Source organism: Plectropomus leopardus, chromosome 4 (assembly GCF_008729295.1).
Source record: "Plectropomus leopardus isolate mb chromosome 4, YSFRI_Pleo_2.0, whole genome shotgun sequence".
Classification (NCBI taxonomy): domain Eukaryota; kingdom Metazoa; phylum Chordata; class Actinopteri; order Perciformes; family Serranidae; genus Plectropomus; species Plectropomus leopardus.
The window spans coordinates 24,208,376-24,231,753 of NC_056466.1; the positions used below are offsets into that span (position 1 = coordinate 24,208,376).

Here is a 23,378-nt window from a genome sequence, read left to right on the forward strand (position 1 = left end):
GTGAGTAAAGTCAAAATGTGAATTCTAATATGTAAATCTGAGGATCTGCTTGTTTTGTAAACGTAACTGCAGCTATAGACGACTGAAAACTAAATGGAATGATTCACCTGCAAGTTTTTTCAAGGCTGTAAAGCTGTGTTCGGAACGGCCCGGCATGATGCCTTTCTGTGGTCTCATTTAGCTACTTGTAAGCAATCGCCTTTTTTAAGACACATAAAAGCTTTAAATTTCACAAGTGGGGTAATTACTGACATACTTTTTTCCATAGAACAAAACATGGGAGTCTTTTCAGCTTGTGTTAACCACAGACCCTATTTAAGGCTTCTAACCAAAAAACACATTCAAAAAACCCACTGACTTTGTGAGGGGGGAACAGAAAGTGCGGAAATGCTAATGGATTTCCAGGTTTTAGAACCCATTACTGGGGTTCTCTATTTATTAGTGTAGATAGTTTTGGTATGAGGTGCTGAGTGCTGGAGAAATCAACAGGAGAGATGTCTGTCTTCTCTCCAGTATAATGAAACAAGACGGCGTTTGGATTGTGCTGCTCAAAGCGGCAAAAAAAAAGAGCAGGTGGAGCTCTCCATAACTTCTTCTTTGCTTCCGCAGCAGTTTGTCACTCATTGGGTGGATAATTGATCTGTTGATCTGTTCACAGTTGATCAGATCACATCAATGGATGACAGCAGCAGCTGTTTGTTAGTGAAAGTGAAGTTTTAGACCCAGCAGAATGAACGGTTAAGTTTCACTTGCGATGCGCCTGATATTCTGCCGTGCCGTCCTGCTCCAAGTGAGTTATTAATAACAACCATATATTTATATCCCAAAAGTGCTCCTAATGAACATTCCAGCTTAAAAAATCTGTTTGTGCTGGCAGATGTGTTTGTTGTGGCGACCCGCCACAATTAAATGAATGTGTTGGAAACCCTGAGCTCCTACATGAAACTGCTTACAACAAGGTCTGTGGATCATCTTGAGGGACCGGGTCATGATTTCTGGAAAGAGACATTGCTTTTGAATTTATCAAAAGTATTTGTTGGTGCTTTGAGCACCATAAGCCAAGTGCATTCAGTTCTGTTATATTGAGAAAAGTCAGACATCACCACAGCTGATATTTTCATCACTCTGCAGCTCACACTAAAACTATATAAAAAATAAATAGCACTACAGGCGAGAGGAAAAATATGTATATTTGATTTGGTCCCTTAATGTCCTCACTTTGGAAAGAAAATAGGTATTTTGGCTTAAAAGTAGCTGATAGCTAAATGTTTTGATCTAAGGTGCAGCCACTTACTAAGTAATCCAAGATGTTGTCTCTTTAATTGCTCCAAGCCATGAGCTTATTCAAGGGGTATGTAAGGCCGATCATTGCAGGGCGAGCAGTGAGATCCCAATGTGTCCAAACTGTCTGAGACTATGTTTGGATGATGTTTGTGTATGTGTGTGTTTTTAGGACTGGGACCAGCACGTGAAGGGAAAACTACACCTGCAGAACCGAACCTTGTACACAAACGAAAGGTGAGTTATTCACAACTCTAAAATAAATTGGACAAAGTTGAAAGTAGGTTGTCCGTTTATTTCTGATTGACATTTCAAGATGACCACAAAGCTGGTGGCTTCACACTGTTTGTTATTATTACTGTTTTGTTGTTATAATAATCAGTAAAAACGTTTGCTTATTTATTATTCTTGACTATGGTTTGTCAATTTGCCCACTCACTTAGTAACTGCGTTATATGAATTTGTTTTTCAGATTCAGCATTTTATTGCTCAGTTCAGATAACAGAGTGTTGAAAGCAATTTATTTGGCTTTTCCTCGCTCTGTATACAGCTGTCTCAGTGTTTCTATGAATATGAGCTCTGTCACAAGATATGAGTGAGCAAGGCAGGGGAGAGGCAGCTAAAATCAGCCTTCTCTGATTGTTGCAGCTCCGCAGTGGTATCAGCTGGAGCTGTTCACTACGCTGTCGGTAGGCCTTCTGATGGAAGTCTGAACCCCGGAGGAACTAACTCCATGGTCTACTCTGCTGCAAGTCAAGGTAGGATAACACGTTTGTCACCTCAAGTGCCTCTGTGTGCTCTGTGTGCTCTGTGTGCTCTGTGTGCGTGTTAGAGCAACGTTTTTCGGATCACTGCAATATGTGAACAGAGTGATAGATGGGGGTCAGGGAGTATTTTTAGAGTTAAGTGAGGGCGCGAGGCAATATCTTTTTTAATTTTACACAGTGTATTTTGATACATTAATGTGTGCTGTTTGAATATCCAGAATTTGGCGCACCACAACACTAAGGTGAATTTTCAGTTGTTTCTGACGTTTGGTGAACAAATTAAGAAACCAAACCCACAAAGCTGATGACACGGAAACAGAATAAGTACCTGCTCTCTAACACATTGATTGTATCTGCCGAGCCTGTATCTATATTCCTTTCTGTGCCCCATGATTACTTTAAGGCAAACCTGTAGGTTGCTGCAGACAGCCTTGAGTCTTGTGTCTTACCCTTTAAGCAGCCTTAAAAATGAGATAATGAGTCAGTGAGCTGGTTTCTGGTAGATATGTAACTTTTGTTGTTTCTTCCTCTTTCAATTAAATATTCAGTGTTTAGAAAGGTTGGTGAGCAATAGCTGTAAATCACAGGTTATCTGCAGGTCCTTAAAATTGTATAATATCTCAACTTCAACTTCTGTTTCATAAATATGAGACCTTTAAAGTAATTGAATAGTCTTCAATTTGAATTTGTGAGATCTTTATCACCAAAAACATTTTTATCTTATTTCATTCATCCATCTTTTTCTTTTTCTTTTTTTGTCAAAATGAGTCAAGGCCTTCTACAACAGCTCCTGAGCTACCTGCTCAGGAGCTGTTGTAGCGAGCCAGCACAGGGCCATTGTTGAGAAACAAACATATCATTATAATTACTGCATTTTTAGCTAATTATAAGTTAAAAAAAATCTTTACTTTAGAATTCAAATGAAAAAAACATTGCTTGTATTTATACTTGTATTTATAATTTAAAACTGTCTGTTGTAAACACTAAAATACTGCCCAAAAAAGTGTAGTATACTGACATCACAGTGGAGTATCACCATACTTCCAAGATGTTATTAGCACTGAGGCATGCTTTGAGTCCCATTACTCCAGCCTAGTGTTTTCAAATTCAGTTTTTATACAACAAGAAACGAATAAAAGACGAAGAAAAACACATTTGAATGATACACTCATACACATATGATAACCATATTTGTTACATTGAGCCTTGAGGTCAACAAATGCAACTTAATCCCACACTTCGAGCTATTATGCACAACAGTGTTGGAAGAAGTATTCAGATCCTTTACTTAAGTAAAAGTTAAAGTACTTAAGTAAAAGTACTAATACTGCCCTGTGAAAATACTCTGTTACAAGTAAGTCTTGCATTGAAAATGTTGCTTAAGTAAAAGTAAGAAAGTATAATCAGGAACATGTACTTAAAGTATTTTTTTAAGATTATTTTTGGGGCATTTTCCCTTTATTCATAGGTCAGTTGAAGAGAGACAGGAAAGGTGGGAGAGAGAGGGGGGAATGACATGCAGCAAAGGGCCGCAGGCTGGACTCGAACCTGGGCTGCTGCAGAAGCCTTTGGCATATGGGGCGCGCACTCTAAAAAAAAAATTAAAAAACACCCAAAAAGCTTAATATTATTATAAAATTATTAGAAAAAACACCCTAAAACTCAAAATCTTTCAAAGAAAAGAACAGACTGAAATGTTTGGCAAAATAGTTGGTATTTAATTTTCTGTGAATCAACTGATTTGTTAATCAGTTGCAGCTTTACTTGTATAAACTGTTTGGTAATAATATAACATATAATAATATAACATAATCTGTAAAGTATCAAAAGTATCAAAAGGTGTCAGATAGATGTAGTGAAGTAGCAAGTACAATATTCCTTCTGAACTATAGTGGAGAGGTATAAAGAAGCATAAAAAGAAAATACTGAAGTTAAGTAGATGAACCTCAGATTAATACTTAAGTACATCACTTGTGTGAGTGTACTTAGTTTTATTCCACCATTGGTATGCAGACCATTTTAAATTTAAATTTCAAATTGTTTCCACAGATGTGTCCTCAGGAGCCACTCCATCATACTTACCAGCTGCAGCTATGAAGACTTATCCCACGTCAGACACGGGATTTGCCTCACAGACAGAGTCAAAGGTCAGACAAATGCATGGGTTTTCTCTCAGGACTTTCAGCCCTCCGCGTACAAATCAGAATTTGTGACAGACTATAAGGAATTTTAATGATAAGGAACAGCTGTCATCCTTGACCATGAATCTGGCTACACTTTGATTATATGTTATTTCATGGTGATTTATTAATATTTGAATATCATCTACGACTGCTTTGATAACAGACTCAGAGGGCACTGGTCAGTTTCCTTTTGTGTTCTCTTCTGCAGAGAGCGTCAGATGTATGATATGCTATAATATTCTTTGCTAGTATTTATCTTATATACTGCATTTCCTCCATGTATCCTTAAAGAATTTGTATCTCTACCGCAGCAAAAAGTGTATAAGGTGCATAATGAATGGACCCAGATCCTCTTGTTGACAGCTGCTGGGGCCCAACAGCAGGCTTTGTCTCGGCTTGACAACTCTTTTCCACTCAACTGGATAGCAGGGCAAACTGTGTCATTAAAATGTTGGCTAGAAACTGCTTGTTAAGATTTTTCACATATCCTAATTTTACAACATAATGATTATCCAGCCACTGAATGCAATTTAAGTGATAAAATGGGGATAAATAACAAAATGGCTTATTGTGGAAGATGTTGTTAAGGGGTTTTCTGGATTCTTAAATGTGTTATGTGCAAAATTATCAGCAATTTTATAGTTAATAATGTGAACTGATTCATCAGGTCAATTTAAGGATGATTTCCAGACATTTTAAAATAAGTTGCAAAAGAACTGCATCCTAATGTAAACATTTGTTAAAGCAGGGCACAGATTAACAGTGTCTTGAATTATCTGCCATTCAGAATAGACACAGTTTTATGTTAACCACAGCAGCTGTCCACACAAGCTCCGCAGAGGCCCACTCTCCGACTACATCACACACACGTTCTGCAACTGCAGAGCTACCTGAAGTGTTTATTTGCACTTCAAAAAATATTAGTTTTACTCCTGTAGCCTTCATGTAATCACTGTGAATATAACTTTTGTGGACACTGATGGAGGATTTGAATGAGCTGCTGAAGTGCTGCTGCGATGATGCTTGCATGCGTGACATGCTCAAAAGAATGAGATGAAAATGAGCGGTACACCAACAGCAATTTACAGGCACGTTACAAATAAGTCCAGAAAGTTTTGTCCACATTGCAGAGATGGAAGCTTATATAACAACTACTTAAACTATTCATTTTTATTAATTTCTATTTCATTGCGAGGCCACACAATCTGTAAACATGCTCAAGTGTTGGCTCTTGACTGCGGTTAAAAACAGCAGCTGCTGATAGGCATCAATCACGCGGGCAAGTCTCCTGAATGGCACAGTGCAGATCATGAGCGAGGTGAAAATTAGAACCCGCAAACCTGTGGAAAGCCATCTGAGGTGCCCAGCACACAGCTTTCAACAGTCATCGGGCATTAGCGCGCACACAATGCAGGAGCACATTCCTGCACACAGATACACACTGCTCGCACTGTGAAGATCTGTGCGATGTAAACATTATGTATTTTGGCTGCAGTTTTCTTAACTTCTTGAAACATACCACTTGTAGTGCTCAATAATGTAGTTTTTCTGAAAATTTAATTATGCTGTAAAATGTGAGACAATTTGCACTTAACCTGATCAAAAAATGTAATCAAATCCAGTAATGTAATACGTTAGCCAGTAATGTGATAAAATGTCCTGTCTGAAATTGTGATAACATTTTTACTGATAATGTTATACCTTTCAGTTTGGACTTTTTTTAAAACTGATGATGTAATAATTTTCACAGATAGTTTTTTCTTGGTAAGGTTATGTGTGTAAGTCAAGTTATTATTTTATTATTTTTATGAAGCCCATTATCACAAATCACAGTTTGCCTCAGAGGGCTTTACAGCAGACAACATCCCTCTGTCCTTAGACCCTCACGTCAACAATTAAGTTCAGGAAAAAATTAAGTTACGTCCAAAAAATACATCAGCTCTTTAATGAAGTTACAGTGTATCACATTAGCACTTAAAAAACGTAGGATGCCTTTTTTAATGTTGCATGACTCATATTTAATTTTAATTATTATTTAAGATAATAGCAATACTATTAATAGTAGTATTAGTAATATAGTAATAATATGAGTTATTGTATTGAATACAATAAAGGTTCTGTGAATCAATTTATTAACATTTTTACAGATATTTCAGCCTGATGTATTTGATGTCTGTGGACATTTGGGGATTTTCACAGAAATGGTCAAATGAATAATAAATGAATATTATACACACTTATACAGATAAAATAGGAAACTGAAAAAGGGGGAAAATAAGCTCAATGGCATGGTAAAAAAAAGAAAAAGTCTAGTGAAGAGTAATTTTTAAATACACAGGAGGGTTTTGGCCTTGTAAAGAACTGAGTTTAAGATCTGAGAATGGCAATAGTTGTATGGTCGACGTGGTCTGTTAGATTCTGGAGCCACATTCTTTAAATTTCATCCCTTTTCTTTAAAACTGATTTTTCTAATCCAACAAACACGCGTGACTCTGCTGATGTGTATCAGCCATTTGCCCCTTTCTTTATTGTCAGCAGAGCCATTTTAACAGGAGCCGGAAGTCAGTGATGTGAAAGTCAAATTCTTCATTGGTTGGTTATTGACAAAGGTTCGATTGTATCAGTGTGAAAATATTTATGGGCTGTGCTACATGAGCTAATGTTGGTCGCCATAAACACACACCTGTCTAAGTAGAACAGGTGGGGTTTTACTGGTTTAAAGCTGTGTGCGGAATAGAGAGCACTCACACAACCACACGCAATGTGAACCTGTTTTCAATGTATGAGATGTTTTGTGTTTATTTCTACATAAATTCGAGATAAGTAAATACATTTCATTCATATTGTTTATGTGATCAGAATATAGAGCATAATGTTTACGGAGAAGCTCAAGCATGTGCATTAACACATACATAGTGCATACCACATGCATTCTGGCGCATACACAGCAGTCCTTAGAGTCCTAAATTGGGACCGCAGTTTTCCAGCAGCCCAGTTTGAAGTAGCACAGTAGCTTCAAGTGATAAGAGAACTCAAACGGAGATAAACACTGGATTACAGCTAACTGCTGTTAGGAGTGCAGACCTTAAGACCCCCGGGTCACACCCCCAGGCTGCGGTGTAATGTTTCAGACTGGTGAGAGACTGGTAAAGCAATCTGAGGGATTGGCGTGTGAGCGTCCTGCCTAGGAACGTGGGGAGAAACTGTGAAACCAGACTGGCTATCTCCCCAAAACCTCTAACATGGATCTCGCTTTGTAAAAATAAACAGACACGTCCTTAGGAGAGATTCCTGCTAATGTCAGTCAGAAATGGTTGTTATCCTTTACACCATTTGGCCCCAGATGAGTCGGTCTATAGTGCTTAGTGTTTCAGCAGAGGAACATAAGGCTGAACACACTGTAGCAGCAGGTAATGGCGTTACTTCTGTTAATAAGTGCAGATTTCAGGGGGGACGCGGTGGACATGTCCCTCTCTGTAATTAAAGCATGTGTATTTGCTCCCCAAATAAAAACATGAAAGTAGCAGAAGACTTTTTTTAAGGAAAATTTAAGACATTTGCACCATAAATCAATGCAAAGAAAGCATGAAATGGTGCATAAAAATGTGAAAGAATACAGGAAAAAAAGGAATTAAATTTTTTTGCCAGAGGACCCCCTCAACCCAATATTTTACATATGTCTTCCAAAATGTTGAGTGTAGTGTAAGATGAAAATTGGCTGATCACTTTTAGTTAAGATTTAAGGAAAAATAAAATTAATGGAAAAATTACTGCATTTTTTCCTTCTTCTTTATGCTTAGTTCAGATGGATAAGTGAAAAGTAAAGTTTAGATGTCCGATAAAGCCAAATTGGTTTTAGCACGACTGCAAAGTGCACAGCATTCTCTCTTGACAATTTTATTTAAGAAGGGGCAGTGCACATTAATTAACATGAGTACTTGGGTCTACCATGTACATATGCCAGATTTATCCTTACAGGTTAATTTTCATCTTGTGTTTTTTTTTTATCCTGTTTATGCAGTTTAAGATTAAAGGGACAGTGCACATTATTAAACATTTCTGTAAGTGTGCCTGTTTAGCCAACCTGTTTCATTTTTGACTGTAGTCCTTGGGCAGGTGTAATGACAACAATAAAAACAAATGAAGTACATAATAACAGGAACAGCAATACTTCTCATATAAGCAGACTTTTGTTTCTTAGAATCAAGAAAATAGTGACTGCTTGTGGTTATCCTGTTTTGTGTGGGTGATTTAAAACCTCAAAATGTGACACTGTTAAGATAAGGGCTTGTTTTTTTTATGTACATTTGATGTGTGTAAAACAGACCACCGCGTCCTCTGTGAAAGTGATCTGGCAGTGTGTGTAGTGCCTCCTTGTGAGTAGGCAACGGGACGGCATAACTTTGCACGCCTGCTTTGCGGTTGACAGAAAGAGCTACCGTTTAAAGCCTGAGCCAACCTTGACAGTGATATCGATGCTGCGGTCAAACCGTCTGAGCTTTCAGACACAGACGACATCTTACAGGTCAGACATTAGTGAGTGCAGCGAGCGAGTCTCTTGTTCTCTCTAATATTCCAGGGACATAAACAGCCTATTTATGGATCTGTTTATTGAGCCCAACCTGCACTGACCTTTTTGTGTTCTGATGGTGTCACGAAGCTGTTAATAGAATTATCACTCTTATCATCTGAAGCTGTTGATTTCAGCTTGCTGGCCAAAAACCATTAAATTGCGGCATAGAAATTCAATAATCTGACTCACCTAGATAATGTTTTTGTTTCGGCTTTGTACAAAAGTTGTCATTAGCCAAAAGTACCCTTCTAAATGAAAGTACGAGTCTACAGTTCATTATGTAACTGCAATCACGTGTTTTTTATGGACCATTTGTGATTAGTGCTACATGTATTTTGTTTATACAGACACACATATCTCTGATTATGTTTTAAAATGTACAGTAAAAGGACTTTGAGACTGTAAAAATGTCCTCCTATGTGTTATACATTCTACACTTCAGGGCTATCAGACCTAGTGTGAAGTGTATGTTGTCGTTGGGTTTTCCTTGAACAAATTCCCTGTAAAAACAGAGACCCTGGCCGCCAGTCTGAGGTGAAATTAGGACCCCGGTCTGTCCCGCACATGGAACTGTCTGTCAGGTCTCTCAGCCAGAGAAGCAGGAAGAGGAGGAGGGGCGCAGTAAAACTTGCAGTTGCAGCACAATGGCTGCAGAAATAAGACTCCGAGATATGACGAGCTGAATTTACAACCACTTTCCGCAATGATGTTGCGGTGTCAAACGGTATTTCCACTTGCTAGTTGGATGATGATAAAGACAGACGGATCAAATCAGTCAGTAGTACTGGCCTGTGCAATTTAAAGTTATTTATGTATGCTGGTGCTAGTCTTCCTCTACACACGCCACTGAATAACAGCATCCAGAGTTTCTATTATATTGGAGCTTGTTCTTTAGATTATCTGTGTTACCATCTTATCCGTCTGTTCTTTAAATTCTGCTGTGGACAGAGACAAAGGTTGACAAACTTTGTCGTTGGTTGTGAACAAATAGAGTGAAAAATGCAGATATAGACATAGATGTGAGGATAAATAGTTTAGCAGAGATTTGGAAAAGATGGTAACCTCGAGTTTGGAATTTGTTGTGTTGCCATCTTGTTTTTTGGAGCCAGAAGCGACCATGTTTGGACAAGAGGCTGAGCTGTGGAGGAGCGAGGGGTGGATCTGACTTACAGACTGTGGGGACGCCTCACAGACAGCCTGTCACTCAAAGTGACCACACCTCTAATTATGCGTATCATTAAGCCTCAATAAAATGTGCAGTGTGAGTTGTATAAAAACGTATTCCCTGTACAGTTTTCATGAATGTTTACATTAACTTTAGAGACTCAAACTGCTTTTTGTTGCAGGCTGTAAACATGTTTATCTCTGCTGGCGTTTTAAAATGGCACACTGTTTTGGAGCCAGCCTCAAGTGGCCATTAGAGGAACTGCAGTTTTTGGCACTTTGCATTGGCTTAACTCTTTAGTCTCAGATGTTACCACTTGGCTCAAACATGTTTGACTCAATCTCTCCAATGTTTCTTCTAACGTTAGTCTTCTGTAGTCAGACCTCCACACTTAGCTTTGGCAGTCTCCCAGTGCTGGAGAGCTGACATTTTATGTAGGGAAAACGATGTTAAACAAATATTTATCTTAACAGAGTATTTCTACATACTTTAAAACATATCTGCTGGGAACCTTAAATTAAAAGAGCTATGCAGGTCGCTATACTTGGCATCCTATGAGGGATTTGCATCAAGTGTGTGAAATGTCTGAAGCCAGTTAGCTGACAAGGTCTCTAAATCCAAACAAGAAAACTTTCATTATCACTGCTGCACTACTGCCAGGCAACTATTAATAGATGGAATGAGGTGGGTTGAATCAAGGAGGGAAAATGACATGACATCCCGTGTGATAGTGTTACATTGATGTTACACAGACTGGTTTCCTATAGTATGACTGACTCTGATGTGCCACACAGATTGTTAAAGTAAAAAGTATATCTTTTTTGCTGCAGAGCCCACAGTTTGCTGAGAAGATCAATATTAATTTATTCTCTATTTCATCTCCTCACATCTAATTAATAGTTAAGCTGCGTCAAAAATAAAACTCCCCAGCTGTAATAGTTATATCTTGGATATTTACCTATGTAGAAACAGAAAACGAAGTGGTTAGAGTAGTTATCCTATGCATTGCAACTGGAGTCTTTGACCACCAAAAGGTTCAGTGCACAAAGGATCTCTGAAGTCTAAAGGTTTGCGCACTAAGGTTAACAACTGACAAAAAAACAGATGACTAGCCCAGTATATACTGTTGTTGGTGATAAAGGTGGTCCCATCAGTGCTCCTTCAGAAGTTCTGTTTTTCACTTCTCACTTCCACTGCCTTTCTTTGTTTACGTCCGTGGCCTAAACACACACGCAGAATGAAAAGCTGGAGAGTGTGAAGAGATAATCTCTAAATTTTCAAAAAGTGAATTGGATTAGAATGAAAAACTCCACCTTCAGTGTCATTGTAAGCAGGATGAAGTTATTTAGTTTCTGGTTTGGTGGAAGTTTGAATGTTTAAATACTGATAAAACCGTAGGAAGGTTTTGGACTTACCTCAACAACAGTCGTTTTCAGATGTTCAATAGAATTTTGCCTACAGTGTGTGCTTCATTTAAGACAATATTCACATGTTAATTGTTTTGATTATTTGCAGCCATTTCCACCCAGAAAGCCCACAGTTGGGCGAGTCGTTCACATCTGCAATCTCCCTGAAGGCAGCTGCACAGAGAATGATGTCATCAACCTGGGACTGCCCTTTGGCAAGGTCACCAACTACATCCTCATGCGCTCTACCCATCAGGTACAAGAACATTATCATCTGTTGATTATTTATTATTCATAGAAATCCATTAATGTTAGCACAGATATCCATTCTGAAAGATGTTGGTCCTGTGAATATAGTCACTTTGAAAAAAATGTGCCAAAATGCAAATTATGAAATACTCTGTGAGCATTTTATGACTATCAACCGCTTTTCTTCTGCTGCAGCTGTTATGTGATATCATGTACTTTGTCATAACTTACTGGCTGTTTAACTACCAGTCCACGACAGGTCAGCTTCTCAGGTTTCAGCTATCAGAACTGAACTGCAGCATTAATATCCCCCCTATCAAATTTAAAGCATTCATACTAAAATCGTGGTGTTGGTTACAGGGACCAAAGGGACTGTTCTGCTGATTTATGATAGTAATGAAATGTGGCACCTTGAGATGATAATTTTCAAAGATTTGCTTGCATCCAGTCTGACATCTGAGATGTGAAACACATTTGTGCTTATGTCCTACAAGAAAAACCATATAACTGTCAGAAATGTTTACAGCACGTTCTGTTCTCCCATCAGGCATTTCTGGAGATGGCCTATGTTGAAGCAGCTCAGGCCATGGTTCAATACTACCAGCTTACTCCAGCTATGATTAACAATCAGAAACTTCTCATACGGATGTCAAAGAGATACAAGGAGCTGCAACTCAAGGTAAGACTGAAGAACAAAGTAAACAGCACGGTAGAGATGTCATTTTCCAGTTATTAAACAAGAGTTTCTCTTCTCTATAGAAACCAGGTAAAGATGTCCAATCAATCATCCAAGATATCGCCTCTCAGCGGGAAAGGGATGAGATGCAAGAACTTGAACAGTAAGGCAACTTTTCGTTCTACTGTCAGTAGAAAAATGCTTGTTTTTGTGTAGCTGAGTTCTTTCAGTCATTAGCCAAGGAAAATAAAATGGAAATTTAGTGAGGTGAAAATGTCATTGTGGTATTTCGTTTTTATTGACTCACAAAATACAAACAGTAAAACAAAAGTGCAACAAACAAGCGAGCATCCATTATACATATCTAAACCAACTCTTAACTAAATGCAGTCACATCACAAAGATTGTTATTTTTCTTCAGTTTTCACTGTAATTTCATCTTACAGCACAGGTAACATGCAGTGTTAATACTGTAGGACGGCACTGACAGAAAAAGAAAACCGTTATTTGTTTAAATCTGAAAAAGTGGAAATAAATACATTAATATAATAAGTTAAATAAATAAAATTGTTCATGGTTTTTTCTATGTTTTCACCCTGTGATATTCTGACTTTTTAAAATTTATGTAAAGAATTATTTTTACCATTATATGAATCTCTGGTGAGCTTGCATCTTAAATTTGCAAGTTTGATTTGATCTGAAAATATATATATATATAAGGAAATACCTAAGAACATTCAGAGAAGAGTTGTTAAACTAATTCCAGGTCTGAGAGAGATGTCAGATGAAGGAGAGGTTGAGAAAATTACATTAACCAACTCTAGCATAAAGGAAACACAGAGGTGGCATTATTGGGATCTATGAGCTTGTTCACTGAATATATGACATTTCGGCTGAGCCTGTCCTCCTCTTTTGGAATAATAAATATGAGTTAAGAGGAAAATCCTACAAATGATTTCTAATAAGATGTTACTGGAAATAGCTTGCAGAGGATGTTGTGCAGGCTCCTTCAGTCAACCCTCTTAAAAATAAGTTAGATACAAAATGTTTTTTTTTTTTTTTAATTTAATGTGTGTGTATTTGTGTAATTGTTGTTATTTTGTGGTATTTTTTGTTGTTGTATGGTTTGTTTGATATAGTTGGAGAGTCTGCGGTGGAGGATTTACATCCTATTCTATAAAATGTTGCATTCAAATTTCAATAAATAAATTTCATTAAATTAAGTACTTTTCCTGTAGCACCCATGCTTCAGATTATTCTATTGCTTTATGATTTAATTATTGTATAGGTCTAAAACCGACCTCCTCCAGTTTAACCATTTGTATTTCATTCATTCTTTTTTGAGTTGTCCAGTTATTATGATTCTTTTGTGACCATACATAATGGGAGAAAGCTCTTTTTCATTCTTTTAGTCAGTCCGTGTGTTATTTCTGATCTCAAAATTTACAACACAAACTGCAGCTTTAAAGGATTTCTCCATGTAACCTATCCTTCATCTCCCCCCACAGCTACATGCCAGAGAGAGCACGCTCACGCAGCCCCATCAGCCGCTCTCTGAGTCCTCATTCTCACAGCCCCAGTTTTACATCCTGCAGCTCAGCCCACAGCCCCCAGGGGGCACTGTGCAGGGGTCCAGAGAGAGGCAACAATGGCCTGGGCCCCCGCCGGGGCTCCTGGGATTGGTCATCACACTTAAGAAGGGGTGAGGATGAAAGGGAGAGGGATGACCTGTGGAGGAATGGGGGTAGCACGGATGACGATCGGCCTAATGGACGGGCAGCCGAGCGTCGGAAGGCTTACCAGAAACCAATAGATCATATCAGCTCGAGATCAGCAGATGAACGAGGAGGAGGAGGGGGAGGAGGAGGTGAAGGGATGAGGGGCAACAGAGACTGGCACCTACGGGGCAGCCCTCAAGGCATGTGCTACAACTCTTACAGGAACATGGAGGACGACTTCTACATGAGGGAACAATTGTTCAAGTCAGACAAGCCGCCCAGACCTCCATACCAAAGGCACGACACAAAGTTAAAGAGGAGAGATGGAGGTGACTACCAAAGCAGATTGAGGCACTCTGAGTTTGAGATAACCGAGGAGCCACTTCGTAGGACACTTGATGACAAGAGGCAGGGTTCACCAGGCAGGGGCAGGAGCAAAAGGACAAGCAGGAGGCACACCAGTGCGGAAAAACATGAGAAAGAAAATACAACTGAAAATACTGTGAGTAAAGACATATATTAATTATTGATGTTGACCGAGTGATTTTAATGGCTCATCCTTCTAACTGCTTTTATTTCTGTTTTTTTTTTCAGGATTGCCACTCAAAAGAAAAATCTGTTTCACCTCAGCAAAGCAATGTTCAAAAAGAGGAAACTGAATGTAGTAAAGAAAAAGACACTGTAAGTGAGCACATAGATCTTTATTACACATTCACAACCTTTAGATGCTTATTGGAGCCCACAGGTTAATAGGGGTGTAAATCACCAGTTTCATAATGATTCGAGGCCTGCGATCTATTAAACAATAGAGTGGTGAAGGGATGACGTATTTTTGTAGGCCAACTAGGAAGTAAGCATCGCACTGGTTCCTTTGTCAAAAACCTTATGGGATTTTTTAATGGGATTTTCGGTTACCACCAAAAATAAGCTCTCTGACGAACACAAGTTCATGAGATTCACACGTTTTGTTCAGCATGATAATCTGCACAGATGAACACCACTTTTGTGTGTTTTGAAGCATAAATGAAATCGGCAGAAGCAAAACGCTGTTGTTAGGCTATACATGAACTACATCGTAGTTGCATGACTTAAACGTCACCACTACAAACACTGTAAAAACATGTTAAAACAGAATCAAAAAATATTATAAACAGATAAATCTACAAGTTCAAGCACGACTCTGTAAAGCTGTGAAGGCAGATAAGTGGGTTGAGTTTCTGTGTCAGGTGTGATGACGTCGAACGTCCCAGACAAACACTGTTGTCCCATTTAGCCACTTGTTAGCAACCGCCTTTTTTAAGACGAGTAAAACCTTAAAAGTTCAAGAATTGGGTTTAAGCGGACTTATTTTGTGTTGCAGAACAAAATGTATAAATACCTTTAGCCTGTGTTAACCAGAGACTTTATTTAAGTCATTTTACTAAAAACCCACTAAAAAACCCATAAACTTTAAGACGAGGGAACTAGAAGCGCTAAAAGGCTAACAGACTTCCGCATTTAAGGACTCACTACTTTAATACTCTATCATCTGCCCATTTAACACAATATGTTACAGAAGAAGCTGCCACCCCTTTCATTTTGCTTTTGTCCGTAAAAGATAAAAACAACATAAATGATTATAAATTTAACAGGTTGAGCGCAGTAAACATCAGTAAGCATCTCCTGACAGAAAAGCACGGCAGAATTTCAGACTGCATGCACGCATTTTTAGTCAAACATTGTTGAACAGAGAAGCTTTCGTTAATGTTGCCATGTTACTGGAACAAGAAGTTAGCAGAGTGAGAAACCCGTCCAGGCAGGTACAACGTTGTTAATCCCATAATGTCATAATTTACATATGACGTACGTTGTCTGTTCACACCTGATTTATTCTTGAGTGAACAGCACTATCTTAATTTCCTTTATCTTGACTGCTTGCCATCGTCTGCCTGATGCTGTTTGACGGTGACACAGAATTTCAACATAAAGGTGTATGTTGATAAACATTGTAAAGCTGCAGGTTGCTATAGTTGACGTACTGAAAGCTCTTTTCTTGTTCCATTTTCAAAGGCAAAGGAGTGGGAAAGTGGAGATAACACTGATGAAGACTGTTGGTATCCTAAGAACATGGAGGAACTGGTCACGGTAGATGAAGTGGGAGGAGAAGATGATTCCATAATTGAGCCCGACCTTCCTGAGCTGGAAGAATATGTGTCCTGCCCCAAAGAGTCTGCAGAGGAAGAAGCGACAGAGGAGAATGTACTACCACCTAGCTCCTCCTCCTTTTCGGAGGTGCAGGGGACATCCAGCAAAAAGTCTAACCAGGAAAAATTATGTGAAGATGCCGAAGACCCAACAGAAACATCTGTAAATGAGAAACCAGGGAATATTTTATCTGTAACTAGTCCTGAAGAGCAGACACTCAGTCCAGTTACACCTGAGCTGCCAGTCACTAACCTTAGTGACTTCCCCAGTGAGGAGTTCAAGGCTGCACTGGAGGAGGCGTGTATAGAGGATAAAGTAACAAAACGTGGGCCATCAGAGGAGCGAATAGAAAATCACATCCATGTATCAGAAGACAGCAAGAGCCTGGAAGCAGGACACGTCACAGAGACAATCAGTGACGAGGTTCAACAAAAGGATGGGATTCTCAAAAAAGGTACCTTTCAGAAGTGAAGCGTTATCAGCAGAACGTGTGAGAAGCAGTGTTCAGTTGCATAGTTTCATAGTCTGTGTCACTAGGATGGATTTGTCAATCAATCCATAGGTTGACAAATAAATAAATAAATTCCATTAACTATTATGTTAAATTATTATTCATTTAAAAAGAAATGTTTTTTATTCCAAAATTGTATTCTAAGGTTCAAAACATTAAATGAGTTTAAGAGTTTCACACAAGCAGCAAAATGTGCAGCAAAATGGTCCGTAGTTGACACACTAGGCTTTAGTTGTTATTATTACAGCTATAAAGTAGAAACATTGCCTGCAGAACTGATTGTTGCAAGCAGCTATGTATTTTTTTCCTCAAGGAAATAGTGTCAGATATTTTTTTTTTTTTTACAAACCTGTCCTGTAATGTCCTAAACTTTTGTCAAAAAAATATAAATGTTAAGTAAAAGTCAATGCATTGTAGTGGCCTAGTGGCAAAAAAGTGCACAGTATACTGTAATCTCTTTCATATCATGCCCCCAAGAGGCACAACTTGTAATGTTTAGTGCAGTCTGCCTTTTCTTATAATTTATTTGCCTTTTACAGAGATCGAGGCCCCGTCGCCACCTCGTGAGCAAGACAAGGCTGTCAGTGAACACAGCATCCCTTTGGGTAAGCATAAGAAGTTTTACTATCACTCTGACTCTAACTTGAGTGTTTTGAAATACACTGAAAATCAGAATGATACACACTATATGTCAGATCCTCCATGATTTAATTTATTCTGTCAGCAAATATCGGGCTATTTAGAAAAAGTTTCAACTGTAGGAATAACAATGATAAGTATCAGATTTCTCTGGCTGAATTAAACTCAGTCCCAAATGTCCTGGAGCGGGTCTATATTTATTTGTTGTCACAGAGACAAGTTCATTGAGTCTTGAGCTTGTGGTTTTAGTCCTGAAGATAAAGTGTTATTATGCACACCATTAATAAGTGCACTGACAACCTGTTGCATTAACACTGTAATTGACTGGAATTGCTTGGCCACTTGCTGACCTATTTCTGTGAGCAGGTTGTGAAACGCACCCCTGAGAGATGAGTATTTATATTATCATTAGAGCTAGAATGACACGGCCGAGCACATGGCCAGTGGTGAGCCTGCTGCATGGACACTTACATAAGCGCTGGTGCAGTGCAGCAACAATAGACCACAGCACAGGCACGTGAGCGTGGCTATTTCTGTTGTATGATGCCCCGAGAATCTATGTGTGTGTGTGTATGTGTGTGTTCAGAGCAAACTGTGTCCATTGATAGCACGGCTGAGACAAATTTACCCCTGATGAGTCATTTGGTTGTTGTTGTTGCTATTTTGTTGTTTTAACTGTCATAGCTGTGTCGTTGAAACCTACCTTGGAACTCACCTGAACACCTGTGTTTTGTTTTTTTTTGAAGGACTAAAATAACATGCAAAGTCACATAAGAGAAGAGTGTTCCTCTTTTCTCCCTCTTTAGTTTATTCAGCAAAGTAGAGAATGAAATTATGGTGTATTTATGGAAACTTTTCATGTGCAGTAGAGATGTTGCGATATTATGGCATCTTCAATAACTGTGTGTATTTAAAAATGAGATATTGATATCATATAAATATATCGTCATGTGTAAATAATGCCCTAAACAGCAACCTAACTCATTTATGTTTCTTAATGTTCTTGCTTTTTCTATCTTTGCCAACGCCATCTGGTTGCCTTTTCACTATCCATCAGTAGGGATGGGGAAACAGCCTAGTAACACAAATATTTTGCGGCAGCAATATTGTATTAATAAATTAGATTATAAAGATACTGAAAAGTTCTAACAGTCTCTCCACCTCCCTACACTGATATTTTATTTTATTTTTTTTTTAAAGATGTTTTTTGGGGCCTTTTTGCCTTTAATTGATAGGACAGCACAAGTGTGAAAGGGGGAGAGAGAGAGCGGGCGACATGTAGCAAAGGGCCGAGGCCGGAATCAAACCTGCGGCCGCTGCGGCGAGAACATGCCTTCTATCCACTGAGCCACCAGGCACCCCCTACACTTATATTTTAAATTTAATTCATTTGCCAAAAAAAAGAGAGAAAACACACAATAAACAAAAATGTAAAAAAAAAAAAAAAAAAAAATAAGTAAAATATATATATATATATATATATATATATATATTCTGTAGGTAATAATATTGTTATCATGAATTCTTTCAGATGCAATAATCTAGTGAAAATCGGATGTCATGCCATTTATAAGTAGTATAGGGTTGCAGCAGTATACCAGTTTCAAGGCATACCGTGGTATTGAAATGGACAATTATCACCATGACACCATGTACATTTACTTATCTATGGTGTTAAAAAAGGGCAAAAAGGCACACTTTTTACACATATTTCCTTAAAGAAAAGGCTTAAAGTTTTAAATTTTTATAAAATGTTTATTCAACCCCTAAAAAACCCTCCATTTTCATTCCTTTATGGTTCATTGTAACTGCTAATTATTAAATTATTAAATATTATTTGATAATTGTGTAATAGTGTGCACCATGAAACGGTGACATTTTCTGAAACAATAATCGCACCATGAGAAGCTCTTACCCCGCTAAGCAGTTTGCTAACTTTAAAACGTATGACTTCAGCCACTTGCCGTCAGTGTGTGAGATTCCTTACTTAATAGAGTTCAGTTTAAATTACATTTAATTCATGAGTGACATAAAACTCTTTTAAAGTCAATTAAAAAATTTTAGAAGTAGCATATATGTTTTGTCGTTGTTGTTATTGTTTTTCTGCATTCTAATAGCATTCATTTAAAAAATATGTTATTGAGAAGAATAAATGAAATTAGCCCTGTGAAGTTGTGGTTGGATAAAGAAGAGAGTTCATGTTAATTATTTAGCCTGTCAGTGACAGAAGCATAATTTAGTTTCTCTGTATCAATTTGAATAAATGACAATGCCAAACAAAAAAAAAAAAAGCAACTAAATAAGAAAATAAAAGAAACAGGATAATTTTTACTTCCAAAATCGGGACGCAGTGGGGAAAAAAAAATCATTTAAAACTAAGAAGACAACGTATTTGCAACTAGTTTGCGTTATTGCATCAAGTACCACACTGTAAATACTCGCTCTGTGAAGCCTCATCTGTCAGGCCTTGATTTCCAAGATGGATTTCCAGTGGTCTTATTTCAGATTGTCTCTGTCTGACAGGAGTGGAGTTCATCGTGCCGAGGACCGGCTTCTACTGTAAACTCTGCGGACTGTTCTATAACAGTGAGGAGACGGCAAAGACCACTCACTGCCGCAGCACCGTACACTACAGGAACCTGCAGGTACACACTACACGCTGACACACTGCTCCTTCAGGTGATGATGGGGAAAAGCATTCCTTCGTCCCTGAATCATACGGGCGTGCTTCCCCTCGCTGAGGTGGCGATGTGCATCTGACAGTAAATGTGCTGCACTGTACTGAGGCCACTGCTGGTGTGGTCCGTAGTCAGTGTGGTCTGGTAGCAAAATTCACAAGATTACACCACCTGTTGCTGAGTTGGTGACTTATCGCTTCACATACGCTCAGCACATGTGTGTTATAACGTTCTGCGCCTTTCTCCTTATGTTCCTTTTATTTCGGAGGAGACATTTTATTTTAAATGTTAAATTAAACTGTGTTTTCTAAGCAGGGCTGCAGACAGTTAATGTACTAATAAACTCATAGTAGTAGTTTTGGTAGTTGATTAACTATTTAAATTTGTTATCAAGGGAAAAAACTAAAATTAGCTGAATCCAGTTTCTCAGATTTGAAGAATTATAAGATATTAAGTTTAATGTTTGTTCTCTGTACCATTTGTTGGACAAAACAGTACAAATTTAAGACTTTCTACTGACATTTTATAGATTAAACAGTTAATTGGATAAATAATCCACAGATTATTCATAACAAAAATACACAAATGCAGTCAGTCAGAAACCAGCGCGCGCACACATTACATTCAAACTTGCGACTGTATCAGGTTCCTGATTATTGCCCACTCAGCACTGAGCCGTCTTGCATGTCTCTCGTCCCTGGCAGCACAGCTGAGGCGAGCAGGAGGAGCTGAGATTCAAACATTTGATGGATTACATACCAAGAGAGAAAAAAAAAGCTGTTTTACACAGTTGTGCTGTCTGTCAGAGCTGTCTCTGTGTGCGTTTGTGTACTGGTGTTTAATAGCTTCAGATTCACTTTTGTCCTCTTTTTTCTAAACTTTCAACTTCTGTTTTACTGTACTCACCGATCTGCGTATTTCACGGTAACTTCACAGTACAGTGTATATTATGATGTCTACTGAACATGTCTGCGCGGTATTCTGGTTTTGTTTTCTGACTTGTATTTTAATTTTTTTTCGTTTGTTCGCAATAAAATCTAGATCTGAGTCTACACATATTTGATTATCATTTTTACATTATTATCAAATCAGTTCGGTCTCAGTGTAAAATCCAACACAGCATCAGCTGTAGCTTTTCACACAAGTCTTTAACTGCAGTACAAAAAGAAGAAAATTTTAAAAAAAAGAAGATATTTGAGTCCAGCTAAATGGATGCCTCTTACCAACATGGCTCTCTGGTGGCTGGTAATAGTTGGTAATAGCTGATTTTAAATTCATATACCCATTGTCTTAATTTTTCAAAGATACTGCTTTTATGTCCTGGCCTTTCTTCGGAAAAGAAATATTTAATCTGTCAGCAGAAAAGAAGTGTAGAAAAATATAGCCAGATCATTCACAATGTATCATTTGTATATATATATATATATATATATAAATGTTTAGTTTTTCTTTTCTTCCACTCGTCCACAGAAGTACCTGTCCCAGCTGGCGGAGGACAGTCTGTCGGGCGTATTTGCCGACCCCTCAGCTGCACAGTGACATCAGCTTGACCTCACATCTTGTGCCGCAAACAGCAAAGGAAGGATTAATGTATGTGTGCTGTTGGTGTGCGACTTATGACAACTGCAGCATGGATAATGTGACACATGAAAGCGAGAGTATGTGGAGAAATGCACTGCGTTTTGATATTTTGGGAGAAGGATGTTTGGATGTCTTGAAAGGCACTGACAGTCCGAGCCACAGACGCTCTCAATGTTGTACATACTCGAGGTGTAATGTATAGTTAAGCTACAATATTTAATTGCTCGGTTTATCAGTTTTCTTACAGTTTATTTCATTGGATTGTGTGTGATAAAATGCATTTGTTATTTTTTTGCAATGTAAATGTATTTGCAATGATTACTAAGAAGGCACATTTTTACACTACGTCAGCCTATTATCTGAGTTTAAATCAATTTTAACCTTGGTGATACATTTACATCTGCAAAATGACTTGAAATATGTGCCAAGGAATGTTTTTACTCAGTGAAAGAAAACTGAGACAAATTCTCAGGTTTGTTGTAATTGTTTTAAAGATTTTACATTGAATTTTAATTTATTTGTGGGGCTTTCAAGGCTCTTGCTGTTTCAAGTGAAAAATGTAAAAATCATGTGGATTGATAATAATGCCACTGCAAAATATATTTATTTTCTGAAGTTTTATGTTCTGAAGTTGTTGGATTGAATTAATAAGATAATCATAATTGCTGACATATGTAATGCCTTAAATACTGAAGAACTTAAACTGGACCATGTGTTTAATTTATCAAAGTTAAACATGCAATGTTTCATGTGACAGTGATTTATTCGGAGGGATTATCAAGCCACACTCTGTTTTTGTAAACTGTGAATACCACTGATCCTGTGACATCAGTGGTAGTGTTGTTTTCTTGACAAACTTTTCATATGATTTGCAAAAAAACGTGAATAAACATTTAAATTTGTTTCAACTGGTATTTTCCCCCCCAAAATGAATGTTGTGTCTAATAATATATGCTTTGTGGTATAATGATAATACAGTCATGACACATAAGGTACAATATACCAATGGTTCCCCACCTGGGGGCACCGACCCCTACTAGGGTCACCAAAGCCTTGGGTGGGGTCTTGAGACCTTCTTTATTTTATGGTTTATATTATGGTTTATACCAAAAATTAAAATAAAATAGAAATGCAGGAAACCTATCTCAGCACTTCATTAATTTCCGTGAGGAAAACGGGATGGAATTATTATTTTTAAAGTTTATATTATTCAAAATGAAAAATATTTAAAACTTTAAAAGAAAAGTGTTTCAATAAAGCACTGAAAAAATCAAAGAGCTAACAAACCACAGCAACAACAAAAAAACAGAGAATTGCATCAAAAATAGCATGAAAACTCATCTCTGATGTATTATTTACAGTGAATAATCTGCTCAAAGTGTATCCAATTCACTGGTTTTACACAAACTTCCTGCAGCTATTGCATTCTCTATTTGGGTTAATTTAACAGTTTGTCAGCTGTCCTGTGCCGTTATTGATATATATGGAAAATAATATGAAATGGCCATAAAATATGTCACATGGCCTGGGTTCATCAGTTTACTCAACGATCAAACATGCGATCCTGAAGGAGAAAGGTTGGGAACTGCTGCACTACACTACTCATCCATCCCTTTCTGCAGCACTTTGAGGGGGAGTGTTGTAAAAGAGCTCCCCCAAGTGTTGAGGCAAAAACACATCTGCTAAAGCTAAATGTGTAAATCCAAATAGACAGCAATAAAATGCAACTAAATCAAAGAGTCCAAATAGATGTGTAAAAAAAAGTTT

At 37.9% G+C, this 23,378-nt stretch overlaps 1 protein-coding gene across 2 annotated transcripts in view; it reads left to right on the top strand.

Annotated features, from left to right (window-relative positions):
- rbm20 (RNA binding motif protein 20) overlaps positions 1 to 22,507 on the top strand; it is a 59,451-nt gene extending 36,944 nt beyond the window's left edge. For both annotated transcript variants that reach the window (XM_042485903.1, XM_042485904.1), the window contains exons 3-14: positions 1,454 to 1,518; positions 1,930 to 2,039; positions 4,098 to 4,195; positions 11,485 to 11,631; positions 12,172 to 12,303; positions 12,384 to 12,463; positions 13,809 to 14,520; positions 14,613 to 14,699; positions 16,068 to 16,656; positions 17,253 to 17,318; positions 19,876 to 19,997; positions 21,501 to 22,507. In XM_042485903.1, coding sequence (XP_042341837.1) covers positions 1,454 to 1,518; positions 1,930 to 2,039; positions 4,098 to 4,195; positions 11,485 to 11,631; positions 12,172 to 12,303; positions 12,384 to 12,463; positions 13,809 to 14,520; positions 14,613 to 14,699; positions 16,068 to 16,656; positions 17,253 to 17,318; positions 19,876 to 19,997; positions 21,501 to 21,569 — 2,277 coding nt within the window. In that variant the 3' untranslated portion in view covers positions 21,570 to 22,507. The remainder of the gene's footprint in view (positions 1 to 1,453; positions 1,519 to 1,929; positions 2,040 to 4,097; positions 4,196 to 11,484; positions 11,632 to 12,171; positions 12,304 to 12,383; positions 12,464 to 13,808; positions 14,521 to 14,612; positions 14,700 to 16,067; positions 16,657 to 17,252; positions 17,319 to 19,875; positions 19,998 to 21,500) is intronic.
- Positions 22,508 to 23,378: the final 871 nt, after the last annotated feature.